The sequence below is a fragment of the Bubalus bubalis genome, chromosome 13 (genome assembly GCF_019923935.1).
Source record: "Bubalus bubalis isolate 160015118507 breed Murrah chromosome 13, NDDB_SH_1, whole genome shotgun sequence".
NCBI lineage: Eukaryota > Metazoa > Chordata > Mammalia > Artiodactyla > Bovidae > Bubalus > Bubalus bubalis.
The window spans coordinates 60,378,869-60,399,593 of record NC_059169.1 but is presented as its reverse complement, the minus strand read 5'-3'; the positions used below and the strand labels follow the sequence as shown (position 1 = coordinate 60,399,593).

Genomic DNA, 20,725 nt, shown 5'->3' with positions numbered 1-20,725 from the left:
TCTTTGTTTCTTTTGGCTTATTTGATACTTTCAAAAGCGCATCAGGAGGACTCCCCTAGTGGTCCAGTGGCTAAGACAGTGTGCTCGAAACATATGGGGGCCCAAGTTCTATTGCTGGCCAGGGAACTAAATCCCACGTGCAGAAATGGCACAACTTGAAAAAAAAAAATCCCACCTGCCAAACTATGACCAGGCACAGCCAAATAAATAAATATTTAAATATATAAAAAAAAGCATTTTAGGTAACTCATGAACCCAGTAGTCCACTTCACAATTCATCTTTTTCAAGCATGAAACACAGTGATAAATGTATATCACCATCCACCTGAAAAACACTACACAGTCCATGCTACTGCATCTACTGCATTGTGAGGACCACTCTCTGGAGAAGCTTGATTCTGAAGGACAGAATGGTGTGTGATGTGGGCCAGAGGCAGAAGAAGGCAGGAAAGGCACTTTTGAAACAGACAGCGGGAGGCTGAAGACACAAGGGAGAGTGGAAAGGTGCCCAGAAGCCCTTCAGAGGAGGTCCTGGGGACCACAGACAGGCGTCAGCTAGCTTTGCAGGCTGGGCTCTTCCTGAAGGAGTGTCTAGCACTTCTCTTTCTCCCACAGGGCAAGTCTAAAAAGAGCATGAGAAACTCCAATACTTTGGCCACCTGATGCAGAGAGCTGATTTATTTGAAAAGACCCTGATGCTGGGAAAGATTGAGGGCAGGAGGAGAAGGGGACAACAGAAGATTAGATGATTGGATGGCATCCCTGACTCAATGGACATGGGTTTGGGTGGACTCCAGGAGTTGGTGATGGAGAGAGAGGCCTGGCGTGCTGCGGTTCATGGGGTCAGAGAGTCGGACATGACTGAGCGACTTAACTGAACGTAATTAACATCAGCAGGAGGGATGTAGCTCGGATGACACCAGGAAGTAAAAATAGAATGTAGCTAACAAAAGTGTTTATAAAGAAGGCTGAGTGGGGAAGAATTGATGCCTTTGAACTGTGGTGTTGGAAAATACTCTTGAGAGTTCTCTGGATTGCAAGGAGATCAAACCAGTCAATCCTAAAGGAAATCAACCTGAATATTCATTGGAATGACTGATGCTGAAGCGGAAGGTCCAACACTTTGACCATCTGATGTGAAGAGCCGACTCATTGGAAAAGACCCTGATGCTGGGAGAGACTGAGGGCAGGAGAAGGGGGCAGCTGAGGATGAGATGGTTAGAGGCATCACCGACTCAATGGACATGAATTTGAGCAAACTCTGGGAGGCAGTGAAAGGAGCCTGGGAACCTTGAGTGCTGTAGTTCATGGGGTCGCAAAAAGTCAGACACAACTTACTGGCTGAACAACAACAACAAAATAAAGTCTAATCCTTTTTTCCTTTTCCGTTATGCTGAGCCTAGTTTCACTGCCTTACAGGGTGCCGCGAGTAGAGGTCTCACGCCCAGGCCCTGCTGACCTGCGTTCCTGGTGCCAAACAGCTGCACGGTGGCCTCAGCTTCGGGCTCCTGTACAGACACTGCGCACCGAACTCCATCCAAGATGGTGGCGGCGGTGCAGAGAGGCTGTGCCGCCTCCTGACAGGAGCTTGAGCGGCCCAGCTGCGCCTGCGCGCCTCGGCAAAACTACCCCTCCCCTGCGGGCGGTAGAGGCGGCCATAAACGAAGCAACTGCCGGTGGTGGGCGACGAGAACACCTTCTCTGGAGCGGAAGGTCGCGCGTCTTCACTCTTTGATCTGAGGAGAACGCTTTCCTTGCCTTTGGAACCGAACTCAGTCTCATTCCATTGGTGAGAGCAGGCACAGGGCAGAAGGCGCTTGGTTGTGGCCCAGCTCCAGAGGGTTGATGACAGAAGCTCCGTATTTGTTGCACCGGTAAGTTACTGAGGCGTGATCCTGCAGCGGTCATACGGAAAGGCTCTTGGCTCGGCCGGGGCTCAAGTCAAAGGGCCACTTTGAGTTTCTCCGCCAGATGTCACGTTCTGTCCCCAAGCTCACAATGCAGTCCCTGTCGTGCGGCAGGTAAGGACACCCCACGCTCATAAAGACAAAACCATGTCCTCCAGATGGAAGCAGAAGTTTCCAGAAGAGGCCCTGGGGGACAGAAACCAAGCAGTGCCTGAGGATGTCCCGTCCCCACCCCCCCCCACCCCCCCCACCCCGCCCCATGTGTTTGTCACCGCTTCGTGGTTCTGGGTACTTTACACCTGATGCTTTCAGATGCTTCTCTCCCTCTGCTCTCTGGCTCAGCAACACACTGTTCCTTTCAACTTTTCCCCCTAACTAGGATCAGATCGTCTGCATTAGAGAAAAAGAATAAGGCCTTCTCCCGCAGTCCTGTGGTTAGGGCTTCTTCCAATGCAGGGGATTCAATCCCTGGTCAGGGAACTAAGATCCCCTGTGTGTAGTGGCCAAAAAACAGAGCATAAACAACAATATTGTAACAAATTCAATAAAGACATACAAAAGAAAAACCAACAACAACAAAACCCTCCCAAATTAACTGATAAAATAGAGCAATATTTTCTGAACATAAAAAGTAACTGAACTTTGAAAGCACCAACTTTGAACTCTATTGTTCTACCAGTTCTGCCAGCTCTTCCCTTGCCCAAGAACAAATGTTTATTTAACATTTATTACTAGGAATGGGCCAGGGCTTCCCAGGTGGCGCTAGTGGTAAAGAACCTGCCTGCCAGGGCAGGAGACATAAAGAGATGCAGGTTCCATTCCTGGGTGTGAAAGATTCTCTGAAGGAGGACATGGAAACCCACTCCAGTATTCTTACCTGGAGAATTCCATGGACACAGGAGCCTGGTGGGCTATGGTCCTTGGGGTCACTGAGAGTCAGACACAACTGAAGCAACTTAGCATGCTCACAGGAATGGGCAAATTGCTTTAAATGGATTATCTCATTTGGTTTTCATACATTTTAGTGAGGCAGTTGTTAATAAGATTATCTCGTAATTTTTATTTTTTTTGGTAAATGAAGTTACTGAGGTTTGGAGATGAGAGGAACTCACTGAAGTTTAAAAGGTGCATCACTGACGAAGCTTTGATATGAGCTTGCTTATGAAGGACTCCAGACTCCCCTATGCCAGACAGCCTTGGATTTGCCCTTCAGTCAGTACAGGATCCACCCATATAGCTCTCAGAGAGGTGTTTCATGAAGTTCTCCATGGGCTTCTCTGATGGCTCAGTTGGTAAAGAATCTCCGTGCAATGCAGGAGACCCCAGTTCAATTCCTGGGTCGGGAAGATCCGGTAGAGAAGGGATAGGCTACTCACTCCAGTACTCTTGTCTTCCCTTGTGGCTCAGCTGGTGAAGAATCTGCCTGCAATGTGAGAGACCTGGGTTCGATCCCTAGGTTGGGATGATCCCCTGGGGAAAGGAAAGGCTACCCACCCCAATATTCTGGCCTAGAGAATCCCATGGACTGTATAGTCTGATTGAGCGACTTGCCGGGAGCCAGCGTGAGGAACTCCACCCGTGGCAAAGGTCATGAGGAAGGAGGCTCGGCATATGCAAAGGTGGGATCAAGCCTCAGGAGTCCCCCTGGAAATTCTCGAGCATCTACCCCCAAAACCACAGTCTGCCTACTTTCTGCTTTGTGCTCTCACCTACACCTCTGATTTTATGGGAGGCTGTCCCCCACTACCTCTCTCTGAAAAAAGAGTTAACTTACAGCTCCAGTTAATAATTCCTGGGTGTGACAGTGTTTCAACCTACAAACTCCTTTGGAAGTCCTCTAGCCTGCCTGAATAGGATTTTCTGGCCACATGTGGTTGCTCAGAGCCTCTCAACTGTGAGAGACATGAGATGTTCTAAACTGTCTAAATACAGATTCCTTTGAGCAGTTAAAAGATTGATTAGAAATTGTATTGGTGAAGGGTTTTTCACTTTTTGGGCCAATGTTTGCTGCTAAGTTTCCATATCCCTTACCTGCTGTGTCCCTGGCAGTGTATTAATTAGTATAATTGGTGTAAGTAGTAGCTTTAATGTTTGTAACCTTGGACCCTTGAGTTAATTCTTTTTCTTGTTATAGCCCACCACACCTTTGCCCTATAGGAATGCAACTTTATCTAATGCTTTTGGAGGGTGGCTCCTGACCAATCACCTTTAGAAAAAAATAAGTTTTCTGAAGAAAGGGTCTTAAAATGTTAACAGGTCTCCGAGCCAGAAGATGATGCAAATCACCTAAACTTTTGCATATGATAAGTTTGCAGGAAGAAAGCCTGGCTTACTGCATGACTCTTCCCCTTCCCCCATTATCCTCTATGCATAATTTAAGGTATGAAAACTACTTAGGAAAATAAAGTGCAGGCCTTGTTCACCGAAACTTGGTCTCCCCATGTCGTTCTTTCTCTCACCTTCTGGCTGAATTATTCAGCCTCTTTTCTCCACTGAAATTCCTCACTGAGCTATCCTTATTTCAGCCTCTTTTCTCCACTGAATTTCCTCACTGATCAGATCAGATCAGATCAGTCGCTCAGTCGTGTCCGACTCTTTGCAACCTCATGAATCACAGCACGCCAGGCCTCCCTGTCCAATACCAACTCCCGGAGTTCACTGAGACTCACGTCCATCGAGTCGGTGATGCTATCCAGCCATCTCATCCTCTGTCGTCCCCTTCTCCTCCTGCCCCCAATACCTCCCAGCATCAGAGTCTTTTCCAATGAGTCAACTCTTTGGCCAAAGTACTGGAGTTTCAGCTTTAGCATCATTCCTTCCAAAGAATCCCAGGGCTGATCTCCTTCAGAATGGACTGGTTGGATCCCCTGGCAGTCCAAGGGACTCTGAAGAGTCTTCTCCAACATCACAGTTCAAAAGCATCAATTCTTTGGCACTCAGCCTTCTTCACAGTCCAACTCTCACATCCATACATGACCACAGGAAACACCATAGCCTTGACTAGACGAACCTTTGTTGGCAAAGTAATGTCTCTGCTTTTGAATATGCTGTCTAGGTTGGTCATAACTTTCCTTCCAAGGAGTAAGCGTCTTTTAACTTCATGGCTGCAGTCACCATCTGTAGTGATTTTGGAGCCCCCCAAAATAAAGTCTGACACTGTTTCCACTGTTTCCCCATCTATTTCCCATGAAGTGGTGGGACCGGATGCCATGATCTTCATTTTCTGAATGTTGAGCTTTAAGCCAACTTTTTCACTCTCCACTTTCACTTTCACCAAGAGGCTTTTGAGTTCCTCTTCACTTTCTGCCATAAGGGTGGTGTCATCTGCATATCTGAGGTTATTGATATTTCTCCCGGCAATCTTGATTCCAGTTTGTGTTTCTTCCAGTCCAGCGTTTCTGATGTACTCTGCATGTAAGTTAAATAAACAGGGTGACAATATACAGCCTTGACGAACTCCTTTTCCTATTTGGAACCAGTCTGTTGTTCCATGTCCAGTTCTAACTGTTGCTCCCTGACCTGCATATAAGTTTCTCAAGAGGCAGGTCAGGTGGTCTGGGATTCCCATCTCTTTCAGAATTTTCCACAGTTTATTGTGATCCGCAGAGTCAAAAGCTTTGGCATAGTCAATGAAGCAGAAATAGATGTTTTTCTGGAACTCTCTTGCTTTTTCCATGATCCAGTGGATGTTGGCAATTTGATCTCTGGTTCCTCTGCCTTTTCTAAAACCAGCTTGAACATCAGGAAGTTCACAGTTCACATATTGCTGAAGCCTGGCTTGGAGAATTTTGAGCATTACTTTACTAGCATGTGAGATGAGTGCAATTGCGTGGTAGTTTGAGCATTCTTTGGCATTGCCTTTCTTTGGGATTGGAATGAAAACTGACCTTTTCCAGTCCTGTGGTCACTGCTGAGTTTTCTAAATTTGCTGGCATATTGAGTGCAGCACTTTCACAGCATCATCTTTCAGGATTTGGAATAGCTCAACTGGAATTCCATCACCTCCCCTAGCTTTGTTCGTAGTGATGCTTTCTAAGGCCCACTTGACTTCACATTCTAGGATGTCTGGCTCTAGGTCAGTGATCACACCATCGTGATTATCTGGGTCATGAAGATCTTTTTTGTACAGTTCTTCTGTGTATTCTTGCCATCTCTTCTTTATATCTTCTGCTTCTGTTAGGTCCATACCATTTCTGTCCTTTATTGAGCTCATCTTTGCATGAAATGTTCCTTTGGTATCTCTGATTTTCTTAAAGAGATCCCTAGTCTTTCCCATTCTGTTGTTTTCCTCTATTTCTTTGCATTGATCACTGAAGAAGGCTTTCTTATCTCTTCTTGCTATTCTTTGGAACTCTGCATTCAGATGCTTATATCTTTCCTTTGCTCCTTTGCTTTTCGCTTCTCTTCTTTTCACAGCTATTTGTAAGGCCTCCCCAGACAGCCATTTTGCTTTTTTGCATTTCTTTTCCATGGGGATGGTCTTGATCCCTGTCTCCTGTACAATGTCACGAACCTCATTCCATAGTTCATCAGGCACTCCATCTGTCAGATCTAGGCCCTTAAATCTATTTCTCACTTCCACTGTATAATCATAAGGGATTTGATTTAGGTCATACCTGAATGGTCTAGTGGTTTTCCCTACTTTCTTCAATTTAAGTCTGAATTTGGCAATAAGGAGTTCATGGTCTGAGCCACAGTCAGCTCCCGGTCTTGTTTTTGCTGACTGTATAGAGCTTCTCCATCTTTGGCTGCAAAGAATATAATCGATCTGATTTTGGTGTTGACCATCTGGTGATGTCCATGTGTAGAGTCTTCTCCTGTGTTATTGGAAGAGAGTGTTTGTTATGACCAGTGCATTTTCTTGGCAAAACTCTATTAGTCTTTGCCCTGCTTCATTCTGTATTCCAAGGCCAAATTTACCTGTTACTCCAGGTGTTTCTTGACTTCCTACTTTTGCATTTCAGTCCCCTATAATGAAAAGGACATCTTTTTTGGGTGTTAGTTCTAAAAGGTCTTGTCGGTCTTCATAGAACCGTTCAACGTCAGCTTCTTCAGCATTACTGGTTGGGGCATAGACTTGGATTACTGTGATATTGAATGGTTTGCCTTGGAAACGAACAGAGATCATTCTGTCGTTTTTGAGATTGCATCCAAGTACTGCATTTTGGACTCTTTTGTTGACCATGATGGCCACTGCATTTCTTCTGAGGGATTCCTGCCCGCAGTAGTAGATATAATGGTCATCTGAGTTAAATTCACCCATTCCAGTCCATTTCAGTTCGCTGATTCCTAGAATGTCGACATTCACTCTTGTCATCTCTTGTTTGACCACTTCCAATTTGCCTTGATTCATGGACCTGACATTCCAGGTTCCTATGCAATATTGCTCTTTACAGCATCGGACCTTGCTTCTATCACCAGTGACATCCACAGCTGGGTATTCTTTTTGCTTTGGCTCCATCCCTTCATTCTTTCTGGAGTTATTTCTCCACTGATCTCCAGTAGCATATTGGGCACCTACCGACCTGGGGAGTTCCTCTTTCAGTATCCTATCATTTTACCTTTTCATACTGTTCATGGGGTGCTCAAGGCAAGAATACTGAAGTGGTTTGCCGTTCCCTTCTCCAGTGGACCACATTCTGTCAAATCTCTCCACCACGACCTGCCCGTCTTGGGTTGCCCTATGGGCATGGCTTAGTTTCATTGAGTTAGACAAGGCTGTGATCCTAGTGTGATTAGATTGACTAGTTTTCTGTGAGTATGGTTTCAGTGTGTTTGCCCTCTGATGCCCTCTTGCAACACCTACCGTCTTACTTGGGTTTCTCTTACCTTGGGTGTGGGGTATCTCTTCACGGCTGCTCCAGCAAAGTGCAGCCATTGCTCCTTACCTTGGATGAGGGGTATCTCCTCACTGCCACCCTTCCTGACCTTCAGTGTGGGATAGCTCCTCTAGGCCCTCCTGCGCCCCCGCAGCCACGGCTCCTTGGACATGGGGTTGGTCCTCCCGGCCACTCTTTATATCTTTAATTAACATTTAAATAAGCTGTTGTTTCCTGATTGCCGAAGCCGTCACCCCTTCGAATTCCCTGGATCCACCAGGGCTGGACCCCGGCAGCGACTTTCACTTCACTTCTCTTCATTCTTCATTACCTCATCTCCCCTTCATTTGGTGTACTGTAGACATTATAACTTTCTCTTGAAATTAAGTCCCCAGAATTAAATTTAGTTTTTCAGCTGAGGTCTAGTCTGTGCCTAGGATAGTTGGTCTATTGTTTTCTTTGTGATGAACATAAATTTTTGTATGATTAATGTATATCTTTATTAATGAAAGACTACTTTGTGCAGTTGCATGTGTGCATGCATGTGCATGCTCAGTCGTGTCTGACCCTGCAGCCTCTATGGACTGCAGCCTGCCAGGCTCCTCTGTCCATGGGATTCTTCAGGCAAGAATACTGGATTGGGTTGCCATTTCCTCCTCCAGGGGCTCTCCCCAACCCAGAAATTGAAACTGTGTCCCCTGCTGAGCCACCTGGGAATCCCCTAGTCTGTGGATTTGTTTCTGTTAATGCAGTGCTGTCCATCCTGCTTTATATTACAGGTTTGTTTTTAAAGGTAAATGAAAGATTTTATATTTATCCTTATTAAATTGTATCTTATTTGTCTCAGCCCATTGTTTTGGCAAATTAAATCTTTCCAACATTTTTTCATCCAGCATATTAGTTTTATTCTCCAACTTCTTAGCATCTATGTACCTTCATCCATAAAATATCAAGGAGATCAATCCAAGAACAAACTTTAAAGGACATAAGGGTCATCTTTAGTTGCCACTGATCTTTCAGATAATGCTGGATTTCTTTTTATTCAATCACATAGGAGCACAGTTCAGTTCAGTTCAGTCACTCAGTTGTGTCCGACTCTTTGCGACCCCATGCACTGCAGCACACTAGGCCTCCCTGTTCATTGCCAACTCCCGGACTTTATTCAAACTCATGTCCATTGAGTCGGTGATGCCATCCAACCGTCTCATCCTCAGTCGTCCCCTACTCCTCCTGCCTTCAGTCTTGCCCAGCATCAGGGTCTTTTCAAATGAGTCAGTTCTTTGCATCAGGTGGCCAAAGTATTGGAGTTTCAGCTTCAGCATCAGTCCTTCCAATGAACATTCAGGACTGATTTCCTTTAGGATGGACTGGGTGTATCTCCTTGCTGTCCAAGGGACTCTCAAGAGTCTTCTTCAACACCATAGTTCAAAAGCATCAATTCTTTGGTGCTCAGCTTTCTTTATAATCCAACTCTCACATCCATACATGACCACTGGAAAAACCATAGCTTTGACTAGACGGACCTTTGTTGGCAAAGTAATGTCTCTGCTTTTTAATATGCTGTCTAGGGGGCTTCCCTGGTGGCTTAGACAGTAAAGTGTCTGCATGCCATGTAGGAGACCTGGGTTCGATCCCTGGGTTGGAAAGATCCCCTGGAGAAGGAAATGACAACACACTACAGTACTCTTGCTGGGAAAATGCCCTGGATGGAGGATACTGGTATGCTACAGTCCATGGGGTCACAAAGAGTTGAACATGACTGAGCGACTTCACTTTACATCAAGTTGATCATAACTTTTCTTCCAAGGAGCAAGCGTCTTTTAATTTCATGGCTGCAGTCACCATCTGCAGTGATTTTGGATGGAGCCCCCCAAAATAAAGTCTGTCACTGTTTCCACTGTTCCCCCATCTATTTGCCATGAAGTGATGGGATCAGATGCCATCGTCTTAGTTTTCTAAATGTTGAGTTTTAATCCAACTTTTTCACTCTCCTCTTTCACTTTCATCAAGAGGCTCTTTAGTTCTTCTTCGCCTTCTGCCATAAGGGTGGTGTCATCTGCATATCTGAGGTTATAGATATTTCTCCCAGCAATCTTGATTCCACCTTGTGTTTCATCCGGCCCAGCATTTCTCATGATGTACCCTGCACATAAGTTAAATAAGCAGGGTGACAATATACAGCCTTGACGTACTCCTTTTCCTATTTGGAAACAGTCTGTTGTTCCATGTCCAGTTATAACTGTTGCTTCCTGACCTGCATACAGATTTCTCAAGAGTCAGGCAGATGGTCTGATATTCCCATCTCTTGAAGAATTTTCCACAATTTGTTGTGGTCCACACAGGCAATGGCTTTGGCATAGTCAGTAAAGCAGAAGTAGATGTTTTTCTGGAACTCTCTTGCTTTTTTGATGATCCAGCAGATGTTGGCAATTTTATCTCTCGTTCCTCTACCTTTTCTAAATCCAGCTTGAACATTTGGAAATTCATGGTTCACATACTGTTGAAGCCTAGCTTGGAGAATTTTGAGCATTACTTTACTAGCATGTGAGATGGGTGCAATTGTGTGGTAGTTTGAGCATCTTTGTCATTGCCTTTCTTTGGGATTGGAATGAAAACTGACCTTTCCCAGGCCTGTGGCCACTGCTGAGTTTTCCAAATTTGCTGGCATATTCAGTGTAGCACTTTCACAGCATCATCTTTTAGGGTTTGAAATACCTCAACAAGAATTCCATCACCTCCACTAGCTTTGTTCATAGTGATGCTTCCTAAGGCCCACTTGACTTCACATTCCAGGATGTCTGGCTCTAGGTGAGTGATCACACCATCATTGTTATCTTGGTCATGAAGATTTTTTTTTGTATCATTCTTCTGTGTATTCTTGCCACCTCTTCTTAATATCTTCTGCTTCTGTTAGGTTCATACCATTTTTGTCCTTTATTGTGCCCATCTTTGCATGAAATGTTCCCTTGTTATCTCTGATTTTCTTGAAGAGATCTCTAGTCTTTCCCATTCTATTGTTTTCCTCTATCTCTTTGCATTGATCATTGAGGAAGGCTTTCGAATCTCTCCTTGCTATTCTTTGGAACTCTGCATTCAAATGGGTATATCTTTCCTTTTCTCCTTGCCTTTCGCTTCTCTTCTATTCACAGCTATTTGTAAGCCGTCCTCAGACAACCACTTTGCCTTTTTGCTTTTCTTTTTCTTGGGGATGGTCTTGATCCCTGCCTCCTGTACAGTGTCAGGAACCTCAGTCCATAGTTCTTCAGGCATTCTGTCTAACAGATCTAATCCCTTGAATCTATTTGTCACTTCCACTGTATAATTGTAAGGGATTTGATTTAGGTCATACCTGCATGGTATAGTGGTTTCCCCTACTTTCTTCAATTTAAGTCTGAATTTGGCAGTAAGGAGTTCATGGTCTGTGCCACAGTCAGCTCCTGGTCTTGTTTTTGCTGACTGTATAGAGCTTCTCCATCTTCGGCTGCAAAGAATATAGTCAATCTGATTTTGGTATTGACCATCTGGTGATGTCCATGTGTAGAGTCTTCTCTTGTGTTTATATTCTCTTGTAGCAATAATTTAAAAGTATATTTTAATGAAGATTTAAAAGACACTCAAGTATTCTGCTTTTACTGAAGATATAATGTTCTCAATTCACAAGCCTCAGGTAAACAAAAAAAAGTGTAATTATGCTTTTATTAAACAAGTTCTCTATCTTGATCCATCACTGTACCTAAGAGAAAAGTTCTTAATCTAGGTTCATCCAGGTAAAGTGAATCAGTACTGTGCCTAACTGATTGTGTATTTCTTCTAGTAGGGTGTGAAGCCAGGTCACTGGTAATTGCAAAGATTTCAGCAAAAAGGAAATACTTTTTTTATGTGTGTGTGAGTTGTGTGTGTGTGTGTGTGTGTGTGTAACGAGTAGAAATGAACAGAAAGGAGAATACAGGAAATTATTTTTTTGGAGAATGAACAAGCACACATAGTAGAAAATATATTCATTTGAGTTGTCAGTATAAACTTAAGGAGATATGAGTCTGCTTGCTTGTGTATTTGATGGAGCATTTGTTGAGCTGCTTGGGTGCAGGTGGGAAGCAGATGCATAGTGGGGCTTACGTAGGGTTTTGGCTTTACAAGGCTAGTGAGGTTAGGAAGGGAAGAGTGAGGGGGTTATATTTCTAATTACGATCTATGGAATCTACGCTAAATAAGAAGGGACACAAACCCAAGGGGAAGCTGATAGAAAGAAAGATCAAGTCGGTGCTTGGGTAGGTCTGAGAATTTCTGGAGTGGATACTCAGGGTAGTGAGAGCTGGAAGGAAAAGATGTGATTGTCAAGGGTAGAAGGTTTTAAAGACTCCAGAAGAGATGCTGAGATGGGAAGAAGTGAACACATCATTGGAAGCAAAGAACCCAAGGATTTGAGAGACTAAAATGTTGAAATCAGTTGTCTATGTGGATGTTGAAGTTGTTAAGAATGATGACAGGAGCAAGAAGGAGCACAGTTGGTAAAATCATCAAAGGATAAAAGAGAATGGGGAGGGGTCCAGAGATGACGACAAAGAGCAGCTGGGAGAGGTCAAGTCCGAAGGTGTGGGTGTCACATGACAAGGTGTTAATCATCTGGAGCATTGGAAATGACCACACGATCCGGACACCAACACGAGAGAGATCGAATGTTCAGCTGGCTTCCTGTGCTTTTCCTCTTCTGTTTGGCTATTGTGGCATGGTGTGGGAAGGGCTACAAGTATAGAGTTAAAAAGAGGAAAAAGAAACCCTTTTTACTTTCTGAAAAACCCTCAGTGTTAATTATGTTACAGTATGCATAATGCACCCTGACTGTCAATGGCAGATACTTGAACAAAGAAATCAAGGTGCTTTAGGGCTGGTAGCAAATGGTGAATTCAACAGTTTCTGACGTTTAAAGACGGAGTTTCACTCCAGGCAAATTAAACATAGATGTTTTGCCTGGAGACCATTAAAAAAAAAAAAAATCCCAAGCTACTAAGAGAAATAGAGCTGTAATTGGACTCATTTAGCAAAACTGAAACTTAGATAAAATGAATGCTCTCTGTGAAATTATTGTGGGTTATTTTTTATAATGCAGCTGAACAATATCCCTAAAGCATTTCAGTGTGATTTTTTTCCATTTCTTATAATGATGATAAATTCAGTTTGATTTCTGACTATGCTAGCTGGAATTTACAGCAAGCACACAAGATATGTGTAAGATAAAGCTACATTTTATAATGCAGTTTAAATAGGTTTTGCCATCAATTAACTACAAATGGGAGAAATTAAATAATGTAGAATTCATTAAACCCAAAGAAAAAGGTGAAATATGTAATCCAGGAGTACTCATATATTAGTCTCTTCTGTCACCTACAAAAATACTAAACTTTCTTTTTTATCACATATGTAAGTTCTAGCTATCTACAAAACCAACCCAAGCCCCACCTCCTTCATAAAACCTTCTAGACTTTCCCCAGGTTGCAAGATCTCCTTCTCTTCTGAAGTCCTGTAGCATTTTCATTCAACAAAGTATGATTGATCATAATTTATGTGTCAAGTACTATACCAAGAATTGGGGCAATAGGAAAAGAATATAACTAATCAGAGGGGAGAAATAATAAAAAACAGCAATTAAAATGACTGGTTCTTGGGACTTTCCTGGTGGTTCAGTGGTTAAGACTCTGTGCTTCAAATGCAGGGGCAAGGGTTCAATCCCTGGTTGGTAAACTAATATCCCACATGGCTGTGCAGAGTGGCCAAAAGATTAAAAAAAAAAAAAAATACTAGTTCTTACTTGTCAGGCTTTATTATAAATGCTTAACATGTACTGACTCTTTGATTTCTCACCACAACATTATTAAGTAGTTACTATTTTTATTCCCATTTTAGAGATGAGTAAATAAAGGAACACACAGGTTACATTACTTGCTAAAGGACACCGAGCTAGTGGGTGGTAGACTCAGATTCAGAAGAAGTTCTCCCTGATTCTAAAGCTCTTAACTACCTGAATCACTCAACTGCTTTGTCCCTCAATATCCTCAAATCAGGGAAGAAAAAAAGCATACTACTCTACATTTGCCCTACCTATTTTATCGAGTTGTCGTATGAGGTTCAAGTAAGGTAATAGGTTTGGAAATACTACTTCCAAAATTATATCTACTGTAGAAGTGCTAAGTATTACTTATTATGATGACATTTGTGAATTGTTTGACGTGACTAACCCACTCATCTCTCAAAGTGACACTCCAGAGCAGCTTTTAAGATCACGTCCTTTTTATGATGGGGAAACTAAGATACAGAAAGTTCCCATCTGTTCAGAAGTCCAACCCAGGGAGTCTGGCTCCAAAGGCCATGCTCTTAACCTCCAAATTTTGCTGCCTTGTTGCTAAGCTTTGTACTGTGAACAGTACATGGAGCCAGGTTGGGCCAGGTGTCCATGGTGGTAGAGGTGGGCAGTTGCTGAATTAGGACGAGACCTCTGGGAGGATGCTACTCCTTTCCCTGGCTTGTATTCAGCCTGAGCCTGAGGCCATACAGATAAGCTCTGTCCCCCCAACCCGCCACCATGTGTGTATCAACCTATACTCCCAGCAAAATGACTGGATGGCAGAGCACTGCCACCAAGCCTATCATGCTCTTCACAATGTTCAGATCCCGAACGAAAATCACATCCTACCTTTCCCAGGGGAAATGCTCAGGGTACGTGGTTCCTGTAATTCCTGATTGCGTCTGCATGAACATTTCCCAGGACCAAAACCCACTGCCTCCAGAAAGAATTCTTTCCATTTTTACTTAGCTCTGCTTTGTAAAGAGTCCTTCTTTAAATAGAACTGGGAATGGCTTAAACTGAACTATGAATTGAACATTTTTTGGACTGGCTCAAGATCTGCCCTACTTCTCAAAACAAAATTAGTTTGACTTAGTGTGTATATCTCTGGTGCAGAAAGACTTGCTCCGGCCAAAATTCTCACTGTCTTATTATCCACTGTGAGAGCGAGATTGGGGGTTTAGGTGACGTGGCCAGGAGTTACCTATTGATACGGCAGCAGGCCCCTCCCTTTACAGGACACACTACTTCTGTGTGGGCTTCTCAAGTGGCTCCATGGTAACGAATCTGCCTGCCAAGCGGGAGACGTGGATTCAATCCCTAGGTTGGGAATATTCCCTGGAGATGGAAATGGCAGCCCACTCCAGTATTCTTGCCTGGGAAATTCCATGGATGAAGGAGCCTGGTGGGCTACAGTCCATGGGGCTGCAAAAGTGTCAGACATAGACTTAGCGACTAAACAACAGCGACAACCACTCTTGTATGAGAGAATGAAAATCAAATTAGAAAATTTAATCATCTGAATCTAGCTTTGTCCATCCATCATCTCTCCAAATCATTTGCCAACAAGATTCCTTTTCATTTGTTTTTTGTTTGTTTGTTTTCTGGTCAATGCATCCTCTCCGACCAGGGATTGAACCCTTCCCCCTGTATTGGAAGTTCAGAGTCTTAACCACTGGACTGCTAGCGAAGTCCCAAGACTCCTTTTTTGTTTATTTGTTTTTTAAAGTAATGTATTTATTTTAATTGGAAGATAATTACTTTGCAGTATTGTGGTGGTTTCTTTTTAAAAAGTAAATATCTGTTAGCCCACTGTAGAGCTAAAAATAAAGTAAAAGAAACCAATTTCAACTAATGGAAATCACCACTGTCCATCAGGACTGGCATTTAAAGCCTTTCTGAGTATCGAGTGGTATTTTTCACTATGAAAAGTGAAATAATTTCTAAGCAACCAACTTCTTCATAAAGGCAGTTTGAAAATACATTTTGGGAAATGTTGGCCAGAGGATGTATAACTGAAATTATAATCAAGTGCTAATCTCACAGACATTTCTTTAGGTCCTCGTCTCAAAGAAAAATATGATTAATACTTCTTGCCAGTAGATTCAATGATTGTATTTTTTTTTTTTTTAGTTTGCACAGGGTCAAAAACATTGCAGAGAGCACACCATGCAAATTCTGAATCATTGAAATGTAGCATCATTTGGAGGTTCAAGAAAAGACAATATTCTGTTGATGTAAAGTATAATTTTTACATAACAATACATTTAACCACTTTCAGAATCTGTGAAAATTGAGAGATCTTGGAAATCATCTAGTTAGGCTTATTTCATAATTGCAAAACCTGAGGCCCAGAAAAAGAGATTCAGTTCATAATCATTCAGCTAATGAGCAAGAGAGAGCAAGAATACAAGACCCAATTCCATACCTCAATTTGGTGCCAACCAAAATCTGAGCATGAGGAATATACTTTATAAGTCAAACATAGGTGAGCAATTAATGCTCAGCATTTCAGCAGATATAATGGGAAGAATACTTTGACTCTACCCTCTGGATCTTTCCAAAGTTGTTATCTTGAGACTTGCACAATATATGAGAGGCTTCTTCACATTTCACAAAGTAGCTTGCACAAGCAAGGAAATTCCAACAGTAATGGCAAAAGTACCATTCTTGTATGAACCAGAGTTTATCTTCTATGAAGGTGTTCATAGAGGCCACTCAAAAGATTTACAAAGCCCACTAAGTCTCTGTTTCATATGAATGTTAAAGAAAGGACTCTATATAAATTTCTTTGGGGAGGAGATTGAGAGAAAATTTCCATATGCTACTAGAGTTATTACTAGTTTAACAAGAATACTAGACACATACTGTAAAAATTTATTGCCTCCAAAATTTTTCTGTAAGATCTGAAATAAAGCTTTATATCACATCTTATTGGGTTTCCCTGGTGCCTCAGATGGTAAAGACTCTACCTGCAGTGCAGGTAGACATAGGTTTGATCTCTGGGTCAAGAAGATCCCCTGGAGAAGGGAATGGCAACCCACTCCAGTATTTTTGCCTGGAGAATTCCATGAACAGAGGAGTCTGGCGGGCTACAGTCTATAGCGTCACAAAGAACCACATTTTATTACATAGCATTTTATTACACAACTTTCCTACTTTGATACAAATGAAAAGAATATAAAAAATTTCTCTTATTTATTCAAAATATTGGGTTTGCCAACAAGTTCCTTTGGGCTTTTCCAGAGGGTGGAACTTTCTGGCCAGCCCAATATATTAAATTATTATTTCCTTGGATCATCATTGGCACTAAGAATTCTTTTCAACTGCTATTTGATAGGGAGTAAATAAAGAGAAACCAATTTCAACAAATGGAAATCATCACTATCTGTCAAATTGTTGGGAGTTTTTCCAAGCATCTGGTGGTGTTTTCCACTAGGAAAAGTGAAGTATCTAAACCACCAACCTGTTCATAAAGGCAGTGTAGAAGGAGTTCCTATCTGAATTAATTGATCAAAATAGAGGTCTCCTCAACTTAGGTACACATAAAGGAATCAGAGTGAATTTTGTGTTTACGAGAGAGTGAAAATAATTCCAAATAGAAATTTTCAAAGGTGAAGTAATTACCTTAAGATACTTAAGAACTTTCATGCACAGATCCACGAAGTTAGGGTTACTTTGGAAGTAATTCCTCTGCATGCTGATGTAACGTTTTTACTGAAAAGTACTTTTCTTCTCAAGAAATTTAAGAATTAAATGTCCTCTTCTCACACACAGTCATATGTGCCTTAACTCAAATGAACGTGGTTAGATATGAGCAGAGTAAGATGAGACAGGAAAGAGGCTGATGAACAATGTGCTGAGGAGGGAGGATTTAATCAGTGCCTCCTTGGAATTTCGTTCCAATAGCTCTAGAGGTTGGGAGTCCAGGTGTGATTAAAGGAGGGAAGAGTCTGCAGACTGAGTCTGCACATGAGCAGTTTTCTCTTCTCTGAGTATTACCGCCAACTATGCTCTTTGAAGGCATACCTTGTGGTCCCTTCATGTCCCTTCAGCAGATTTTAGATCAAGTCTTTCTTTGCTGATACAGTGGTCTCTGTGGATGGGCACACGGTGTTGTGTCCCTCTGGCCCTTTCTGTTCCTGAGGACCCCTTCCCCATGTGGCTGGTCCTCTACTTCGAGCTCCTTCATGGTACCAAAGAACCTAAGGAATTAGAGGGACAGTATCCTCCTGTCCTTTTCTTCCCAGGCACTGCTGCTGCTGCTAAGTCGCTTCAGTCGTGTCTGACTCTGTGCGACCCCATAGGCGGCAGCCCACCAGGCTCCCCCGTCCCTGGGATTCTCCAGGCAAGAACACTGGAGTGGGTTGCCATTTCCTTCTCCAATGCATGAAAGTGAAAAGTGAAAGTGAAGTCGCTCAGTCGTGTCCGACCCTCAGCGACCCCATGGACTGCAGCCTACCAGGCTCCTCTGCCCATGGGATTTTCCAGGCAAGAGTACTGGAGTGGGTCCCAGGCACACTAATCTAGTTCAATAAAGCCCCTTTCTGCTTACTAAACAATTTACTTGATGTAATATTAACATAGGGGCTTCTCTGGTGGCTCAGTGGTCAAGAACCTGCCTGCTAATGCAGGAGACATGGGTTTGATCCCTGGTTTGGGAAAATCCCCTGGAGAAGGAAATGGCAACCCACTCCAGTATTCTTGCCTGGAAAATCCCATGGACAGAGGAGCCTGGTAGGCTACTGTCCTTGGAACTACAGTCACAAAGAGTTAGCCACAGCGACTAAGCCACCACCACCACCACCACCACCACCACCATCAAGCCTCCTGCATTTGGAAGTAACCAGCTAAGAAACAAACCCCAGTTTCCATATTTCTGCATCCCTGTTCCCGAGAACACCCCAGACTTTCCCAGAAAGTTTCTCACCACACTCAGCCAGCACCCAGCTGGGGAGCAAGAGCCGGGCTTCCTTTCTTGCTGGCTGGCACTCCTCACACCTGTATGGGGCAGGGAGGGCTTGGGCTCTCCCCCTTACGTGATACTAGAGGCAGTGGGATAAATCCCACAGGGACACCACAGTCCCCCATAAGGCTGATGATGGCCACTCTCCTGCCTCTCCTTGGACCTCTTAGAGGATACCTGCCTAGGGTGAGGAGGTGGGCCAAAAGTAGATGGTGGTTAGTTGCAATAGGGTCTGGGGTGAGAGACGGATGTCTAGCTTTTCTTGTGGGCTCTCTTTAGAATGTGTCTTCTTCTTTGTCTATGGCTCTGTGGTTTAATAGTCACAGGCATGTCCCACTAAGCATCAGATCCCATTTATGTTTGGAACTAAGTTGATTGGCACTAAGGGGACAGAGAAGTAGGGCATTGATTTACTCATTCATGCCTTCTTTTATCTGAATATTTATCTAGAGTAACTATTGTCCCTGGCAGTCTTCCAGGCACTTGAGAGATGGATTTGTCAGATCCTCCAGGAGTTAGTAGTTAGATGGAAGAGTAATTACCAAATGGAGTATTATGTCACATTATGGATCATGTGGGATTCTCTCGGGGAGTGTGGGAGAGGCCACTAACCCAGGCTAGAGGTTGGGGAGGGTCAAAGGATGCACAGGAATACCAGGTAAAGGGGAGCGGGGACAGGTATTGTAGCACTGAGAGCATGAGCCAGCACCCAGAGGTCCCATAGGACGCAGACTGGCCCAGTGTGGAGTGTGAACAGCAGTGGCTGGTTCTACCTGGCAGGTAAACGGGGTGAAGCCTGGGGCCTTGCATGTCTCTTAAAGAATCTGAACTTTCTGTGGAGGGCAAAGAGGAAGCCATAAAGGATTTGAGGCCAGGAATAGCACAATCGCATTTGTTTTAGAAAGTGGACTAGCAGCTCTATGAGTGATAAATTCTGCAGGGTCCAGGCTACAGGCAGGCAAGTCAGTTGCAGTGACTCTGAAAACAAAGGAGAAACTAAAGATTTCCACATCAGTGAGGCCTGAGATCTCTTCATCTAGTGACAAACTGGTCTGGAGATACACTGAGACTGGAACCTGAGAATGAAGCTGTGTTTGTGTGTATGTGCTCAGTCTTGTCCCACTCTTTGCAACCCCATGGACTGTAGCCAACCGGGCTCTTCTGTCGATGGAATTCTCTAGGCAAGAATACTGGAGTGGGTTGCCATTTCCTCCTCAAGGGGTCTTCTCAACCCAGGGGTCGCACCCACATCTCTAGTATCTCCTGCATTGGCAGGCAGGTTCTTTACTCCTAGGTGTACAAATCACAAATCCACACAACTCAGAAATGACACTTGCATAAACTCACACATCTATTTATTTGGTATTTTCTCTATGTGGTTCTCAGAAATCTCAGAGACACCCGACTGAGATGTTTCATATCAGGTAAATGGAAACGTGATTTCAAAGCTGTAGTTTTAGGTTTATAAAAGCAACCTAGGTCAGTGCTGTGAAACACACAGTGGAGGTCAGGCTTGGGAATTTTAGCCTCACTGCTGAGCCACAAGATTAGCTATTAATCCTGGTCCACTAGCTATTAATCCTGTTCCACCCACTCCTCCAATCAAGGGAGAAGGCTGCTCTCTGAAATGATAGGCTTCTGAAGCCGACTGTATGTACATTTACCGGAATTTGCCTGGGTTCTGGATCCTGTCCCTCAAGGCCACTAGGTGACACTGTGGAACATAGTCATTGCATTCTGCTATTTTCTCAGGCTGGAAAATGAGTGCAAACGCTGAAGCTGAAGCGCCAATACCGTGGTCACCTGATGGGAAGAGCTGACTCATTGGAAAAGACCCTGATGCTGGGGAAGATTGAGGGCAGGAGGAGAAAGGGGTGACAGAGGACGAGATGGTTAGATTGTGTCTCCGACTCAATGGATATGAATTTGAACAAACTCTGGGAGATAGTGGAAGACAGAGGAGCCTGGTGGGCTACAGTCCATCTTTTCGGAAAGAGTCGGCAACAACCCCCCCTTCCCCAGAGTTTTAGAAAAGCCACTTGCTTGTCAACCATTCTCCCAATTCAGTTATTTCCTGCTAGGTAGGTTAGCTGTGCTCAAAAGCAGAAAAGTCATTAGAAATGTTTGCTATGTAAAAGATGAATTTCTGTGTCATACTCTTAGAATGCAGCAGCCATCTCCAAATTATCTGGTT

General features: G+C 43.5%; 1 protein-coding gene across 1 annotated transcript in view; it reads right to left on the bottom strand.

The window, feature by feature from the left end:
• RXFP2 (relaxin family peptide receptor 2) overlaps positions 1-1,908 on the bottom strand; it is a 97,189-nt gene extending 95,281 nt beyond the window's left edge. The window contains exons 1-2 of the mRNA XM_025263075.1: positions 1,630-1,908; positions 1,418-1,577 (exon numbers count right to left, since the gene is read on the bottom strand). Of these exons, the coding sequence (XP_025118860.1) occupies positions 1,418-1,577; positions 1,630-1,908 (439 nt within the window). The remainder of the gene's footprint in view (positions 1-1,417; positions 1,578-1,629) is intronic.
• Positions 1,909-20,725: the final 18,817 nt, after the last annotated feature.